An 18,416-nucleotide genomic window follows, 5' to 3' on the forward strand; every position below is an offset into this window, starting at 1 on the left:
CATCAGTATGCAACCTAAATTGTAGTTAATATAAAGAGTAGCATGAAAACAAAAAATGGAGGTGTGTATAGAATTGTACAAATGAGCTATCATTTTATATATTATTGCCAGCCACAAAGTTTCTTCTTTGTTTCCTATCCACAGTTACCTTCCTGTTCTAGAGGAAAAGGTTAGCACCTCTCAGAATGGTTATGATCAGGTTAATGGGAACAGGTGTTTCAGAATGTCCCAAGGGCTAATTGGTGGAGATGTATAAAGGTTTGTGGAGTGGATTGCGCCTTCACTCCCTTCTAGTTTTTACTTTGTTTCTATATCAAGGTGTTAAATGATTGTAGCAAATGAATTGCACTTGTGAGCAATCTGTACAGCTACGTGTCATTGAAAAGTGTACCTAGCTAAATGCCAAATTCAAAGAGTAAAATCTTGAACTCAATTTATTCTAAGATGTACCATAATGTAACAGTGTAGCTATGTAACTGTCATTTTAAAGGTACTTTGGACACTTCCGAAAGTGTTTTGAAGTAATATGAAGTGGGGAATGAGGAGATGGGAGGGTGTGTGGGGTCCTTGATTTGTCGGGCAGGAGTAGGCATTCATCCCTTCAAACCTGCTCTGCCATTAATTTAAATCTTGCTTGTGGTCTCTATTTTCCTGTCTGACCACCCCACCCCATCCCCGTAATCATTGATTCTCATCTATCAAAAATCAATTTAATTTGGCCTTCAATAAATTCAGTGGTCCTATTTCCATTGCTTTCTGGGGAAGGAAAGTCCACATGCTAACAAACATTCAGAAAACATTCTCCTCATCTGTCCTAAAAGACGCATCTCATTCTTAAACTCGGTCCTCTAGTTCTAGTCTCCACTCTGTTTCCACTCCAACTCCCCTGAGGATCTTGGTGTTAGGAAAACAAAGGTAGATTTAAGGGGTTTATATTTGTATTGGCAAGCATTAGAAATATGGTATCATTTTAAGTGGGTTTAATTCAATGTTTCTGTGGAAGAAAGGGTAAACATTTAGTTAGATTCAAGCTGGACAAAGGTGTTTGTGTGGGGGTTGGTTTCAATTCCAACTGTTTCTATTGTGCTTGGAGAGGGTTATGATGTGAAGAATAAATAAACTCAGTAGTTGCTTAGCAACTAGGGGCCTTTGAAGGTAGAAAGGTTTTTTGTTTTTGGTTTAGCTGAATTTGTTGGCATTTGGAGACAGGCCATGGGAGCAAATATCTTTCTGCTGGACATGGGAATGAATATCTCTCTACTTTGCCAGAAGAGAGACTGGACAGGACAACGCTGCAAAGGGGCAGGCTTCCCAAGGAATAAGATACAGCCCAGATAATGAGGGGATTGGGATACAACTTCAGTCTTCAGACTTCAAGAGAACAAAAACCAAGGTGGTGTTCAGGAGAATTCAAGGGGGAAAAGTAAATAGTGTTCTGAGTTAGACAGTTGCAGTAACCAGATTTAAAGTCAGAAAACAGACTTCAGAGAAATCAAAAGCTGATGCCATGTAATTAGTATGGGAATCGATAGTTCAAGCAATTGTGAACCGTTTGTACAACAGTCGAGACAAAAATCCTAAATGAGAAGAGGTAAGACCTGGATATTGGATTCATTGTTAAAAGGTGGATTAGAGCTTGGAATGCAAACCGCGAATGAAAAGCATTTTTGTGAAAGATTTTAAAGCATCTTTTTTGGCAGTGGAGTTTGGAAACTCATGACAATCATTGAAGGGGATTCTGAGGAGGAATCCACAGACATTCCCTTGAGGTTTAGAGTGGAGAGTGTATTTGACCACAGCCGTCTTGTGTGTTTAAAGAGACGTTGTTACTGAGACCGTTGTAGCTTAAGATGTACTTTGTAATCTGTGCTAATCTTAAAATTTGTGTTATTAAACTAAGGGAGGAGTATCGTATCATAATTGTATTTTGTTAAAATTAATTAGCAGTCCATTGACTCTGTTTCTCAATGTTTTATTTTTTTTAAAAGTAAAAGTTACGGTCTTTTGAGCCAGGGTGCCATTCTGGAGTCTCCTGCCCAGTTGTAATATCATCTGGGATTGTAACACTTGTATGTTTCAATAAGACTACCTCTCATTTTTCTAAACTCAATGAGTATGTCTTTGTTTATTGCTCTGTTCTGTGCAAGACCAAATGTTATTCCTGATGCAGAAAAGTAACCAAATATTTTCATCTTTCTGCAGCTGAAGGTGACTGTGGAGCATTTGGAACCAATTCACTCCTGCGTAAGAAGAAAGGTCTTCATGTCTTGCGCCCTGTCCATCACAAGTCAAAGCCTCACATTTTGATTGGAATGCCTCAGGATTTCCGACAAATCTCATCTATTATTGATGTAGACATCCTTCCAGAAACTCATCGTAGAGTTCGCCTTCACAAACACGGCTCTGACAAACCACTTGGATTCTATATTCGTGATGGGGTGAGTGTACGGGTCACCCCTCAAGGAGTGGAAAAAGTTCCAGGAATCTTCATCTCTCGGCTTGTCCGAGGTGGCTTAGCAGAGAGCACAGGTCTGCTGGCTGTGAATGATGAAATACTAGAGGTAAACGGAATTGACGTTGCTGGCAAGTCTCTGGACCAGGTGACTGACATGATGGTGGCCAACAGTCACAATTTGATCATCACAGTGAAGCCAGCAAATCAACGAAATAATGTTATTCGCAGCAGCAGAGCTTCTGGTAGCTCTGGTGTGTCAACAGACAGTACACCAAGTCAGTACACCATGACAGCTACTTCAAACTATAACCACTACAGTACAGCAGAAGGAGAGAGTGAAGATGAAGGTGATATAATAATTGAAAATGACATGCCATCATACATTCCAAAAACAGTATTCCCCAATTATGTGAATGGAGACCTAACCAAAAAGCTGCAGCATAACATCTCTCTAAACAGCCCACTGCTAGACAACAAAGAAAGCAAATACAAAGGCTCATTAAACTCTTTGAACACACACAGTGACAGTCCCAGCAAAATAAGTTCAAGCCATGGAAATATGCGAGAAGATGGAACAATGATAACGCTATAGACCACCTTCTGTTTTATCACTTTTTTAATATATGAAGCATTCAGAATAAAATTTTATATTTCTCAGTTAATTCCATGTTGAGTTTGACAGGAACCTTGTTAAGGAGGTTGGAATCCAATTTATTTTTGTCCTGAAATATTTGACCGGTAAATCAAAAAGGTATTGGTGAAAGCAAGACAAAATTGCAATCGCTTTTTACATTATGGATCTTTCAGAATTGTGCTTCACGTTATTTTGAAAATGAAACATTTTATAACTTGGAATCTTGGTAATTATCAAATACTTTCAGCTAAGACATCACTTTAGGAGCCAACCTCCCAAACTGATTCCGCTTTTATAAAAACTAAAATGCACCACTTCACACAGTTACAATTGAACAAATGTTACCTGCAACTGAAGACAAATGTATCTTGTGAAATTGCAAAACAAGTGTTTTAAAATTAAATTAAACAACCTCATACCACAAAACTTGCACATCTTATAGTGACCTCATTAGTAGTAGTATTGATTTTTTTTAAACCTTGGCAACTTCCAATTATTTCCATTACCTTTTTGATAGCAGACAGCCCCTTTTTCCTATGGAAAACAATTATGAAACTGTGTACTGACATTTCTGTGGAACACTTATCACAAAGTTGCTGTTCTGTTCCCTGAGAGGAAAAGAATATTTGGCTGCTTTGAAAATTTAAACATATAGGTATGCTGCTGTAAAGTAACTTTTCTAATTTTTGGTGGTATGAGGGTAATCTGTCTATCTTTTAACACTACCTGTATCTTAAGAGACCCTGCTGACTTCAGTGCTCTTCATCATGCAGCTTGATGTAGTATTTTATGTTGTAATTGTTTTATAGCCTATACTTTTTACAAAGCAATATTCAGCATTGAAATGAGTGAGACTGTAGATCATGAGCCCATTTTTCCTTAGTTAATATTTTACAGTTAAGTCAAAAATTGATAGCTCAATAGTTTTCAAGTTTCTTTGACCTTGACTCAATGATAAACAAGATCAGTAAAATGGAAGCTCTAGACGACTAAAAAGCCTTGATTCAGACTTTAACCTAAGCAGCACTGTCATCTGCATTGACTGTGTAAATGGCTTTAACATTTTACATTAATTATTTGCAGTAGTTAATTCAGTGCCATGAAAATATGATTTTAATTTTGGTTTTAAAAATAGTGTTCCCACGTTGGGAAGCTATTGGATAGCTTAAATTCCCAGAACAACTTTTCTACTAGACCAAAATTGACTATTAAAGCTTTTGTAATAGAACAGACTTGAGTCTGTTTCAATATAAACCTTTATAGCATGACTAATCTTCCTTCATTAAAAATGATAGAAATGCTAAGAGTGCTTACCACATACAAGCCATGCAGACCCTCTGAGGGGCCGTTAACAATAAAAATAGGGTTGGTTTCTTTCCTGTATGGAAAAGCAGATCAAGAAATACCAACTAAACTTTTTTAGTCCCAGCTAGTTAGTTACAACCTAAAATGCTTAAAATTCAAATCCAGAATCCATTCACTGTTGACCACTGGATTAAAAGCAATAATCGAAGTATTTGCATCTCTGCACACTTCAAAAGCATTTTCACTGGTCTGAAGCACAATGACTCAGCAGTTTTAATAAGCTTCCTGTAGAATGAGCACAGTGTTTCCTGGCTCTGCTTTCTCCCAAAACAAATCTGGGACTGCCAAAAACTTTTATTAAAAGACAATATTTCCTTAATACTGAAAAGGCATTCAGGGAAAAAACACAAATTGAAGTGAAATGCTTTCAGGAATTTTCATTTTAAATTGTTATTTGAATATAAATGACTAATCACATTATGAAGAACTTGTTTCAACCATTACTTTAACTTTATTTCAATGGAGATCCCCCCTTCTCTCCCTCTCTCTCTCCCCCCCGCCCCCCCCTTCCACATTTTACTTTATTGGTAGTTCGGAGTCAGCAGGGTTCAATGGTGGGGTATAACTTTCCTGAGGTTTTTTTAGACCATCTATGTATTTTTGTCAATTTGTTATGCGTCTAATTTCTTTAGTAAAGAGATGGGGACAATTTTATCTAACTGGGAATATTTTGTATAAATTTTTTATGAAATGAGGGCAGTATTTTTCTTACTTTTTGTATTTTACCCCACTCATCCTTGGCCTCTACCTGATTTCCCGTAAACTGTACAAACCTTGTATTTATAATATTTAACAGATTAGCAGTCTTAATGGTTCAGGCTGAAAAATATTGTGAATGTTACATAGATGTATGATTATTCAAATAAAACTTCTAACAAGGACTGGTGTGTCTTTGGGCTTTTTAAATCGAGTATTCTGTTACAATTTGCAGGACTATGCGCTGTACAAGAAAATTGCCAAGATACTTCACCAGTGGCAGTTTTACAGTTGGTAGGGTTCTGTGCTCGGCTTCATTTTATGCCCCCCCTGCCCAACCCCAATATGTGAAGGCCCTGGTCCACCTCTCTCTGACGCTTTCTCCCACACCCCCTACGCTGCTTGTGTACACTTTCTTGCCCCCACCCCTCAATCTTTACCAGCCCCCTCACGTGCACCCCTAACATGCAAAATATCTTTCCCCCTTGCTCGTGTGACCTTTCACTCTGCCCCCTTGTGATTTCTTGCCCTGCCCCCATCCACATGCGCACTCTCTCTCTCTCTCTCTCCCCCCGCCCCCCCAGTCACCCCTTGCATACAGAGTCCTGCAACCTAATCAACCTTCCGTGCCTGAAACCAAGCTAAGGCTATTTTTGCATTTGCATTTAAAGAATTAATATCTAAAGCATTTGTACCTGTATCATTATTATCAATGATGAAGATAAATACAAAATATATATTTATATTTCAGCCATATCCTATCCACCATGTGAAATTTTTTCAGAGGACCTTTTGGCTTTTCTGGCTGCTGACATAATTTACAAAGCTTTACCATGGAATGCCACTTGATCAGTTTTCTTTCAATGCATGTTTTGGCATTCAGTTGTGGCTTCATTGTTTTACTTTTCCTATGCATCTTCAGTCATTTAAATTTCTGCTTGGCATGTACTCTCCATTTTATGAAACGGGCAGAACAAGATTTTCTGTTTGCTCTGACTTTTTTCATCAACCAGCGCACACTGATCTTCTATACCAAAAAATTGAACCTATTCTTAAAGCAGGTACCAAGTTGTCTGCAGCAATTATTTTATTTATGTGAATTGAGGGATTGTTAGGACTTGGAAGGTCCCATCAGAAACAGTGGCAGGAATAGAATCCATAATGCTTTTCCTATCTTGGGGAATTAGGACGATGTGGATTGTTCTTTCTGAGAGCTGTGAAGTTACAATGATGGGCCTCAGTAATTGCCTTACGTTCAACCTTTATCCAGTTGGAACCATATTATCCTTGCTGCATCTAGCTGAGCATCTGTACAGTAAGGAACATCAGCATGGAATCAGGGTCACTGCCTGCGCTGTCTGATGGAAGTTGTAGTTCTGACATGCTCAGCGGCTGTTGGCACCCAGTGTTCAGGAGTTTGAATGTAAGAACGCAAAGAGTGTCTCACATGGCATCTCTACCCAATCCTGCTCCTTCATCCACCTTCCTCCCCCCCCCCCCCCCCCCCCCCCCCTCAACAGACCAGTGGAGTGTATTGCAGCTGGAACACACCTCTGGCACCTCAGACTGGAGACTGGCTGCGACACCCAGGATTAATAAACCACGAATGCAACCCAGTCGTGGGTGAGGAGAGAAGAGGGGGAGAGAATGGAGTAGGGAAAGACTGTTGTCAGAGTGGACATGTATGTGGGGCATTCATTGGTATCCAGGAAATGGGTCTCTCCCCTTCAGGAGTGAGCCAATCAGGACAACAGCCACCATCTGGGGAGGTGCCATCTGGCACTAATGTATTTGGCTACTTGAAGTGTTTAAGGAGCAGTCGCCATCGTAGTTGAATGTGGCATACAGGAGTGCACTACCAGCTCACTGGGGGAGAGAAGCACACTTGCAGGTAAATCCCTTAGCCTAACACTAAGGTGAGGCAAATCATTTCACTTCAAGCCTGCATTCTCTCAAAGAATGTATTCTGCTTTTGATTAATGCCCTTTATTCCTTTATCATAAGTAGGAGTGAATCAAGCAATCTTAGCACCAGGACTGAGCTCTTTAGGTTTCCAAACCTAATAAATATTTTACAAAGATCAAGACTTTGGCCATTTAAGCCAAATTCTCTAGGAATGTAGAGGTTTCTTCGGGATCCAGAAGTTTTGTCAATCACATCCTTTATCCTTTTTGAATACCCAAAACAAAAAAACTCTTTGTAGTCTGAAATGATAATTGATCAGAAATTAGGGTGTGTTACTTTATTCAATAGATAGTATGATAGTAAAAAGATAGTTTAGGGTGCGATCAAGAACTTGTTCTTTGCTTATCATATGGAGAAGTATTGGATTTAATCAGTAGCAGTACTCCGGAGATGATATCCGATTTCATAAATAACTAAGGGAAATGGACAGGTACTGGAGGGAGGAACTTCCAGAGTTACAGACAAAAACAGGGCTGAGAGACTAAACATTTTCAAAGAGCCAGCACGGGTCAAATGGTCTCGTGTTCTGAGTTTCTACAGCAACCTTGATTTCAGTTATTTAAACCCATGGTCTGGAATTCTTCCCCTCAAATCCCACAACATTTCCATTTCCTCCTAAAAATGAAGAGGACATGTGGCTTAAAGATTCTCCTTAAAACCCACTGCTCTGACTACCTTTTGACCACCCCATTTTCAAAATTTAGTTTTGCCGACCTAATTATGCTTCTTGGTACCTTTTAAACATTTTCTACATCAAACAAATTTCATTTAATTGATACCTTTAAAGTACCATTACTGACCAGTTCTTTCTTGGCACTTTAGCTACATTTGCCATAGCATGTAATTTTGCCAAATTTTTTTCTGCCCTAATAGCTGCAGAGTTCCTAGCTATTGGGGTTTCACTGATTATGCTAGGGATATGTCTTTGCTGGTGATACCATCCCCTCCTGGCTACAGTCTTAGCTCCAAGCATTTTGCAATGTGAGTGATCTATTGCTAAACCTCCAAATCCATATTCTGTCCACAATGCCCACTTACTTGCACATGACATTAGCTGCCTCTGACTTTCATTCAGCCAATTTGATGCTGAAACCCTTCTCCATGCCAATTGCCACCTCAAACTCGCTCTCAATTTTGGAACTTGTAGATAATGGGTGGAATTTTCCAAGTGTTGTGCCTGTTTTCAGGCATGAAAATGTCGTAAAATGGGGCGTGAAGCGATTAACGCAATCTGCACCTGTTTTCGTGCCAGTCCCCACTTTACGAAGGAAAAAAATCGTCGTATCAGGAGCCCACCCAAAATGGGTGGGAAGTCAATTTAAATATTTTAGCATTCCTCTGAATGCAATTAGTGAGCTGCATGCCCCCAATTTACAAGCATGCCTGTCTATACCATCTCGTTCACCGGAGCCGGATCAGTCCAGAAACAACATCTCTTTAAAAGTCGGCTTCTGGCGCTCCATCAGTGAGCATTAGTGAGGAGGTAAGTGCCTACTGTCAGATGGCTCCGTGGTGCGCACGGGGTCGTTTTGTGGTTGCGTTTTGGGTTGGGAGTGGTCTGCAAGTGTGTGGGGGAGGGGTGTGGGGGCTGTTGCTGATCAGGGTGTCCAATTTTCAGCATGGACCCGGATCTCGGCATTGACCTGGGGTCCTAGGGATGCTGTTGGGTCCTAGTGCATGCAGCACTGTTGCAGGTGGGGGATGTGCTGGACACCCTTTGAAGTGGCAGTGCTGCAGCCTCAGGACTTTTCAAGCAGCGTTGTCTGTGGCCACTACTGCATGGTTTCTGGAGGTGTGTGTTCCTGGGAGGAGGTGGGGGGGGTTGTGTTGCAGGTGTGTCGATGAGGGTGTGGGGGATCTGTGGCTCTATGATTGGGGGCAGGGGGGAGAGAGGGAGGTGTCAGACAGCCATTGGAGCCAAGTGGTGATAGGGGCCATGTGCAGGTAGGTCTGGGGAGGGGGGACCGCTGCCACTCTGCCTGTGATCGGCAGGGGATGGGGCGCTGCCACTCTGCTGCGATTGGTCTGGGTGGTGGGGGGATAAGGGGGTCAGTAATGTTTGGGGGGGGGAGTCCAATGTCTGTTGGGCCCAGAGGGAGGCATTATCTAGCCTGGGAAGGATGTGGCAGGGAGCTGCTTTATTTATTTATTTTTTTTGCTGCGCATACCGATCGGAGCTGCAGGCTTTCGGGCACGTTAAGTCCTGCCCACAGGCTTCTGCAGCGAGCAATGGACTCGCTCAAAATTTTGTAGCCAGAGTGCATATGGGGGAGGGGCCTGAAAATGCACCCAAAAAACAGATCTGGAACTCTCCCAGTTTCACGCCCACCCGACACTTGGACAAAAAGTCATAAAATACCCTCCATAGAGTTGTGACCTACAAGGTTTTAATTCCTGTGCTTGTCACTTCTGCTCCATATCTCACATTGTGGAAATCCAGAGTCTCAGGGAAAGAGATTCTGAATTAAATAAATTTGGAAAACATTATTTAGAATAGCAACATAGACTATTATACTTTTAAGCAGATTTATTCAATCAGTGCCCAAGAAACTCTCATGGGTTAATCCTAATTTAATTGAACTGCATAGTAAACCTTTCTAACTTGCTGTTCAAAATAATTTGCAAATACTTAGTAAGTTTCCATTCTCCATTTTTCATAAACAGAATCTCATGCAAATGCTGGCCTTTTAAGGGACACTGCCCCATGGCCAACTATGAACAAAAAGTATAGGTGGTCAGTGCGGGGTTGGAGATAACAGCACAATTCTGTTCAAAACGTTTTTGTGAAAGACAGCAAATTAGCCATCTGTATCCGAACCCCCATACAGCATCCCCACGAGAGGCGCTCTGGAAATATGAATTGTTCTATCTAAAGATGTATACAAAACTTCTGATCAGTGCAATCAGCAAAAAGTATGATCACAAGGCACGTGGGTTTCGGGGACCTGTGTTTGTGTAATGTCATCAGTTTTGGTATTTACTGTTTTTCATAAAGGTGATGATAACTAGATATTCCAGCTAAGATAAACTGAGCAGCTTCTTTAAACAGCGGCCAAAACACAATGGTAGCTTTACCCTCAGTGGCAAACTAAATATCTATCCCATTGTGTGTTGGTTCACATCAGGATATTTACCTTTTTCACTTGTTAGGCTCTATTTTGAAATCACAGAGATTCTTCATTTAAGATGCTATGTCTCCTTGAATGATTGGGAGACAGTTCTATTAATTAACCATCCAGCACTACACATTTGCCTTTGAAGCCTCGTATTATCTATCGTTGTGGGAATATTGAAATTAAAAACCAATCCTTATGGTCTAATTTGTAAATCACCTAATTATGGGGGTGCTTTCCTTGCCAAACAGACTGTAGTTAGCTATTAACAAGTTCCAACGTTAGTTTTTATTAGATAGCATATTAGCTTTTTTAAACAAAAAATGTGGACACGAAGCACACAATTAAACACTGTACCATGAAACTGTTAAAATGTGAACGTTTATTGTCTGATCTATTCAGCATTGTTGCTGTATTAAAAAGATGGATACAACCAAACAGTAAGAGAAAAACATACCTTTGTTACTCTAATGATGCACGTTCAAACTTCTAAGAAACTCAAGTATTTATTAATTAGAAAAATTTTACAGAGGCTAGCAGCAGCAGCACCCCTTTCTCTCTCTCCCCCCGCCCGCCCCAAGCAGCCCACACGGCTGCCCCACTCTCTACATGTCTTCAGACTGGTCTTCTCCCCAAGACAGGCTTCTGCACCCTGGGGTGAATATCCACTCTTGGTCCCAATTGGTTTATCAAGCCAGGTGACCTTTTTCTATTGTGTTGTCCTTAAAGGGACAAGCTCCACAAACACCACATCTGCCCCCTCTTTAGTTCCTTTAAACAATCTTCAGTAATTGAGTTACTCAGTCCTCAGGCTCTTATTCTCCTGATTCAATTATTCACTGGACTTATTCTTATCTTCTAGTTGCTTTTTCATGGAGTTCAGCTTATTCTACATTGTCTCATTGAGTTCTTCTTAACTTCATTTTGTAAATTTTTGCAACTTATTTTTAAAGTTTGTTATCAGTCATTTTATTTTGGTGTTTTAATATCTGCCCTTTGCTGCATGGAGAGGTGTTCTCCCTCCTCTCCTGAGGTGCCGATTTCCCTTGTCAATTTCAAAGGGAGATCCAGAATGTTCTGTTCATGGCAGTTTATTAAAAAGGTTTAATTTTTTTTTAAAAAACAGGTTGGGGTCTTCTCACCCCAAAACTTCAGAACTTTGTTGCATGCAGTTCCTCAGTGCAGGCATCGCTATTTTGACCACCCGCAAGTTCTGCTGTGGTCTGAAGATGAGAAATCACAGCGTCTTCAGCTTCCCACACTTCAGAACTCGCTGCAACTCCTTGGGGCATTTTCCCTTTTCACTTTAAGCACTGCTCCTGGTGCTCTCCTTTCTTATTATCTTAAAAAAACTGCAGCAACGTTTTGTCTTTTTGTAAAACTTGGGTTTCACTTTACCTTAAACTCAAAATCATAGTTCTTGCTTCTGAAGATTATTTTCTCTTGATTTTTTTTTTCTTTTATACATTTCTAAACTTTTGACTGCATTGGCCACTTCAGGTCAAAGAACAAAGAAAATTGCAGCACAAGAACAGGCCCTTCAGCCCTCCAAGCCTGCACCTACCATGCTGCCCGACTTAACTAAAACCCCCTCCCCTTCCAGGGACCATATCCCTCTATTCCCATCCTATTCATGTATTTTGTCAAGACACCCCTTAAAAGTCACTACCATATCCGCTTCCACTACCTCCTCCGGCAATGAGTTCCAGGCACCCACCACCCTCTGTTTAAAAAAAAAAAATCTGCCTTGTACATCTCCTTTAAACCTTGCCCCTCTCCTTAAACCTGTGCCCCCCAGTAATTGGCTCTTCCACCCATTGAGCCTGCACTGGCGATGATCCCACCCAGGCCCTATCTTTGTAACCCCATATATTTACCCTGCTAATCCCCCTGACACTAATGGACAATTCAGCATGGCCAATCCACCTAACTCGCACATCTTTGGACTATGGGAGGAAACCAGAGCACGTGGAGGAAATCCACGCAGACACGGGGAGAATGTGCAAACTCCACACAGGCAATGACCCAAGCCGGGAATTGAACCTGGATCTCTAGTGCTGTGATGCAGCAGTGCTAACCACTGTGCCACCATGCCACCCTGATATTCATGTGTCGGGGCCACAGGCAGTGTTCTCATTATCTATTTTATCCTTGTTGTCAATGTAATGATGGATGTTCACAGACTTCTCAGAAATACAACAGGTATTTATTAATTAGGAAAAACTAGCTGCCATTCCATTCCACTACCCCCTCCCCCCTCCGGCCCCCATCGCCTGGAGTAGGCAACTCAGCTGCCCCAGTCTCTACATTTCTTCAGACTGTCTTCTGCCCAAGGGTGGACTCCACCCCCAGGGGTAATTACCTACTCTTGGTCCCAATTGGTTCTTCAAACCAGTAATTCTCTTCTGCTGTGTTGCCCTTAAAGCAACAATCGCCACAGTTACTAATATTTCTTCTTTAAGACAAGAGAAAGATAAATAGGTTACTATCTACTACATAAAAAATGGAGTGGGGAGTGGATACTGAGTTTGACTGGGTCAAATATTAGACTGCTGCTCACTTTACTCTTAAGGTTTTAGGAATGAAAATTGTCTTTTTACGAAACTCTACTTCAAGCAAAGATATTGCAATGGGACAAAGAACGTTTTGTTTATTCAGTCTTATACAATATAGCATTCCAAAGATAGCATTGTTTTTTTTTCAGAAAAGATCAGTCAGCAATGTTGAAAGGACTGTATCATTGTGACCTGATATTAAACAGTTTGTACTGGACTTAATGCACAAAGGATCTTTGTAAACATTATAATGTGTGCTCCTCCTTTCCATCTTTATAGAAACTGTTTTTATATTACAAAGTTGGGGGGAGGAGAGCCTTGTGTGCTTGCCTAATTTGTTTTGCAATGTCATGACTAAATCATTTATTCAACCCACTCATGGCAACTGATAATGAATGAATAATATTTAATCTTTTAAAATAATTGGCCTAGTCATTCAAATTTGTGTGAAATATAGTGCAAATCAAGCCATATTCAAGTTTAAATCTCCTGTGTGTAAAAGGTATATCCCCTGCAATCCAGTAAGTGGTCAACTTGCAACCTCATCACTTCTGTTCGTTGAATTACAAAAACTGCTATCACGTTCACTAAAATACCTATTAAAAATGTGATTTTTAATTAACACTGACTTGAGGACCCACCTGATAGCTCATCTAAGTAAGAATTATTTGCAGTGGGTTTTTTGTCAACAAAACCTTTCCTGTTGAAAATTGGACATATATGTTTTCAAAAGCTTATCACAAATGCTTAAGGAGTGACATAACTTCACAAAGGATGATAAAGTCTGAGTAAATCAAGAAGTATTTGAAAATTTTAGTTACAAGCAAGAGGAGTATGTTATCAAAACCTCATGATTTATAAACTCAATGTTGGTGGGTATTAGGTCAGTGAAAAAACTGATCGTTTCAATCAGTGTTTGATAAATTGTCAAATAGTTCAAATACCTACTCTCTTTTAAGCAATGAGTGAGAGGGAATGTAAAGTAGGAATAAGGAATGAATAAGCAGCAGAAGACCAAGCAATAATGGCCCACAATCTTTTTCAAAACTATAATTCAAAAACTAACAAGACTCTCAAAACAAACAAATCAAATCACTCAACTAATTTCTTCACATTTATTTTGGCTGCCATTTTCCTTCATGCAGGATAATAACTTTGGCTATAATCTATATTTATAACATGACAAAGCACAATCCAAGATGGTATGTTGCCCCCTTGGTACCAGGATCAAGGATATCACTGATGGCGACAGAACACCCTTAGGGGGGAGGGGGGGAAGGTGAGCAGCCAGCAATCGGTGGTCCACATTGGTATAGCATAGACAGGAAGAGGGATGTGGTCCTGCAGTCAGAATTTAGAAAGCTGGTTAGGAAATTAGCAAGCAGGACCTCAAAAGTAGTAATCTCTGGATTAGTCCCAGTACTACATACAAGTGAGGATAAAGCAGATGAATGTGTGTCTGCAGAGATGGTGCACGAGAGAAAGCTTTAAATTTTTCAGACATTGGGATAAGTTCTGGTGGAGATGGGACCTGTACAGTCTGGAAAGGTTGCACCTAAACAGAGCTGGGACCAAGTTCTTTGCTGGACAATTAGCTAGTGCTATAGGAAGGGTTTAAACTAACTTGGAAGGGGTGAGAGAACCAGAAAGTGATGCTATAGAGCAGTGGTTCCCAAACTTTTTTGACTGGGCCGCACTTTCGGAATAAAAATTTGCTCGCACCACACCAAATTTTTTATTCATAAGAAATACATTCAAAAACAAAAAAAAAACCAACTCCTAGCAGTGCTTGATTCATAACATAGAACACCACTACTTTATAATATGATCTTAGAATCTTAGAAAGTAAATCTTAGAATCTTAGAAATCCTACAGCACAGAAAGAGGCCATTCGGCCCATCGAGTCTGCACCGACCACAATCCCACCCAGGCCCTACCCCCATATCCCTACATATTTACCCACTAATCCCTCTAACCTACGCATCCCAGGACACTAAGGGCAATTTTTAGCATAGCCAATCAACCTAACCCGCACATCTTTGGACTGTGGGAGGAAACCCACGCAGACACAAGGAGAATGTGCAAACTCCACACAGACAGTGACCCGAGCCGGGAATCGAACCCAGGTCCCTGGAGCAGTGAAGCAGCAGTGCTAACCACTGTGCTACCATGCCGCCCACTCATGGGACATCCAGAAAGTATAAAACAATGCAGCTACATTAAAAACATCTATCCATTATTAAATGTTTCTTTGATTGTCCTTGAATCTTCCCGCCACACTTGCCATCCTCTCTCACCGCACCAGTGTGGCGCGCCGCACCCTTTGGGAACCACTGCTATAGAGGGATGCCAAGAACATGTGAAGAGACAGATAGTATGATAATAGAAAGGTATTAGATGGGTTCAGTGTAAAAAGGGTAAGTAATAAAGTCTAAACTAACATTACACTGCATGTACGTGAACTTGCAGTGTAGTAGATAAGATGGGTGAGTAAACACAGATTCCAACATCTGCAGTATTTTGCTTTTATTTTAGGTGCATCAAACACTTAGGCCTAAAATTGATCACAAGGTGGTATTGGAAAGGCTGTCTGTACTTGAGGTTAATAAGACACCAGGATAAGATGAAATGCAAAAAAGGATACTGAAGAAAGTGATACTGAAAATTGTGGAGGAACTGGCTATACTTCCACAATCCTCCTTCGACAACAGGATCGTGCCAGAGAATTGGGGAATTACAGATGTTACATCCGCTGGACCCGGAGGCTTAAAAGAGTGCAAATGGGATGAGAATAGATCCAGAGGTTAAAAAGATCACAAGAGGGAGTGAGACAGAGAGTGGACGCAGAGGCTTCAAGAAGCACAAAGGGGGACAAGATAGGGACAGAACAGGATGCTCAAAAGAATGCCCGGGGGGGGGGCAGGGCGACAGGTAGTGGATCCAGAGGCTTCAAAGAACACAAAAGGGGTGGGTCAGGGAGTGGAACAGGAGGCTTAAAGGAGCATGAGTGGGGTGAGACTGAGAGCAGACCCGGATGCTGCGAGGTGGTAGTGGGTGGGGCTCAATCTATGGACTGTCTGCATTTGGAGAACATTAAATGTGCTGTCACAGGAAACCGGGTAACTGATTGGTTGGTGAATATTTTGCTTGCTTCTCTTTTAAGAACTGGTCCAAATTATTGGTAACTGTTAGGTTTTATTCGAAGTAAGGTTTTGTAGTAGCAGTAATAAAATGTATTGGGAGTAGTAGGGTTTATTAATTAAAATTAATAATTTATAGCTTTTTAAGTAATTTGACACGTAATAAAAATGGCAGGGCAAGTGATGTGTTGTAACTGTGGAATGTGGCAGTTCCTGGACACCAGCGTGGTCCAGGAAAAATTCGTCTGCAGTGTGTTTTTCTTTCTGATATGTTTATTGAAAATTTTCTTATATTTTACACAGCAGACAAACCCAGATACAGATCCACACAGTAATCGCATGTACATTCCAACGTGACTGGGCTAAGGACTCCCCATGGCAAGGGGACAAGCCCGAGTCCTGTCTAATTGCACCAGGAATGACGATGATAATATAAAGACAAAAAGACAGAGGAACACCGCTGGAGAATCAGCTGAGTGCCCAAACAGCCCAGGCTATAAACTAGCGAGCGGAGAAAAGAAAGAGAGAGAGAGACAGCAAAGGAGAGAGAAGAAAGAGAGTGAGAGGAAAAAGAGAGAAGTTCTCGTGTTGGTCCCCACACTCGCCAGGGCGGGTGGGCGTACTCGGGTAAAGGGCCAGGGCGCATCCACCAATCGGAGGGGGGGGCGAATTCTATGGGAGCACCCAAGGTCCTGGCGCCATCGGGTATCTACTCACCTGGCTCCAACTGCAGCATCCCAACATGTGCTATAAATGGTTGCCAGATCTTATAGAACAGAACATAAGAACTAAGAGCAGGAGTAGGCCATCTGACCCCTCGAGCCTACTGCACCATTCAATAAGATCATGGCTGATCTTTTTGTGGATTCGGCTCCATTTACCCGCCCGTTCACCATAACCCTTAATTCCTTTACTGTTCAAAAATGTATCTGTCCTTGCCTTAAAAACATTCAATGAGGTAGCCTCAACTGCTTCACTGGGCAGGGAATTCCACAGATTCACAACCCTTTGTGTGAAGAGGTTCCTTCTCAACTTAGTCCTAAATCTGCTTCCCCTTATTTTGAGGTTATGCCCCCTAGTTCTAGTTTCACCCGCCGGTGGAAACAACTTCCCTGCTTCTATCTTAAGAAACCCTACTACTCCCAATACATTTTATTACTGCTACTACAAAACCTTACTACGAATAAAACTTAACAGTTACCAATAATTTGGACCAGTTCTTAAAAGAGAAGCAAGCAAAATATTCACCAATCAGTTACCCGGTTTCCTGTGACAGCACATTTAATGTTCTCCAAATGCAGACAGTCTATAGATTGAGCCCCACCCACTACCACCTCGCAGCATCCGGGTCTGCTCTCAGTCTCACCCCCACTCATGCTCTTTTAAGCCTCCTGTGCCACTCCCTGACCCACCCCTTTTGTGTCCTTTGAAGCCTCTGGATCCACCACCTGTTGCCCCGCCCCCCCACCGGGCATTCTTTTAAGCTTCCTGTTCCGCACCTGTCTTGTCCCCCTTTGTGCTTCTTGAAGCCTCTGCGTCCAACTCTCTCTCTCACTCCCTTTTGTGATCTTTTTAACCTCTGGATCTATTCACATCCCTTTTGCACTCTTTTAAGCCTATGTTTCTATAAGATCTCCCCTCATTCTTCTGAATTCTAATGAGTATAGCCCCAGTCTACTTAGTCTCTCCTCATAAGCCAACCCTCTCAACTCCGGAATCAACCTAATGAATCTCCTCTGCACCCCCTCCAGTGCCAGTATATCCTTTCTCAAATAAGAAAACCAAAGCTGTACAACAGTACTCCAAGTGTAGCCTCACCAGCACCTTATACAGCTGCAACATAACCTCGCTGTTTTGAAACTCCATCCCTCTAGCAATGAAGGACAAAATTCCATTTGCCTTCTTAATTACCTGCTGCACCTGCAAACCAACACCTTGCGATTCCTGCACAAGGACACCCAGGTCCCTCTGCACAGCAGCATGCTGCAATTTTTTACCATTTAAATAATAGTCCACTTTGCTGTTATTCCTACCAAAATGGATGATCTCACATTTACCAACATAGTACTCCATCTGCCAGACCCTCGCCCACTCACTTAGACTATCTATATCCCTTTGCAGATTTTCAGCATCCTCGACACACTTTGCTCTTCCACCCATTTTAGTGTCATCTGCAAAATTTGACACACTACACTTGGTCCCCAATTCCAAATCATCTATGTAAATCGTAAACAATTGCAGTCCCAACACTGATCCCTGAGGCACACCACTAGTCACTGATCGCCAACCAGAAAAACACCCATTTACCCCCACTCTTTGCTTTCTGTTAGTTAACCAATCCTCTATCCATGCTAATACATTACCCGTAACACTGTGCCCCTTTATCTTATGTAGCAGTCTTTGGTGTGGCACCTTGTCAAATGCCTTCTGGAAATCCAGATACACTACATCCACAGTTTCCCCATTATCCACTGCGCATGTAATGTTCTCAAA

General features: G+C 41.5%; 1 protein-coding gene across 1 annotated transcript in view; it reads left to right on the forward strand.

Annotated features, from left to right (window-relative positions):
• The window catches only part of pard6a (par-6 family cell polarity regulator alpha), a 96,244-nt gene extending 90,915 nt beyond the window's left edge, over positions 1-5,329 (forward strand). The window contains exon 3 of the mRNA XM_078210949.1: positions 2,203-5,329. Within this exon, the coding sequence (XP_078067075.1) occupies positions 2,203-3,047 (845 nt within the window). The 3' untranslated portion in view covers positions 3,048-5,329. The remainder of the gene's footprint in view (positions 1-2,202) is intronic.
• Positions 5,330-18,416: the final 13,087 nt, after the last annotated feature.

This window comes from Mustelus asterias, chromosome 4 (genome assembly GCF_964213995.1).
Source record: "Mustelus asterias chromosome 4, sMusAst1.hap1.1, whole genome shotgun sequence".
Lineage (NCBI taxonomy): Eukaryota > Metazoa > Chordata > Chondrichthyes > Carcharhiniformes > Triakidae > Mustelus > Mustelus asterias.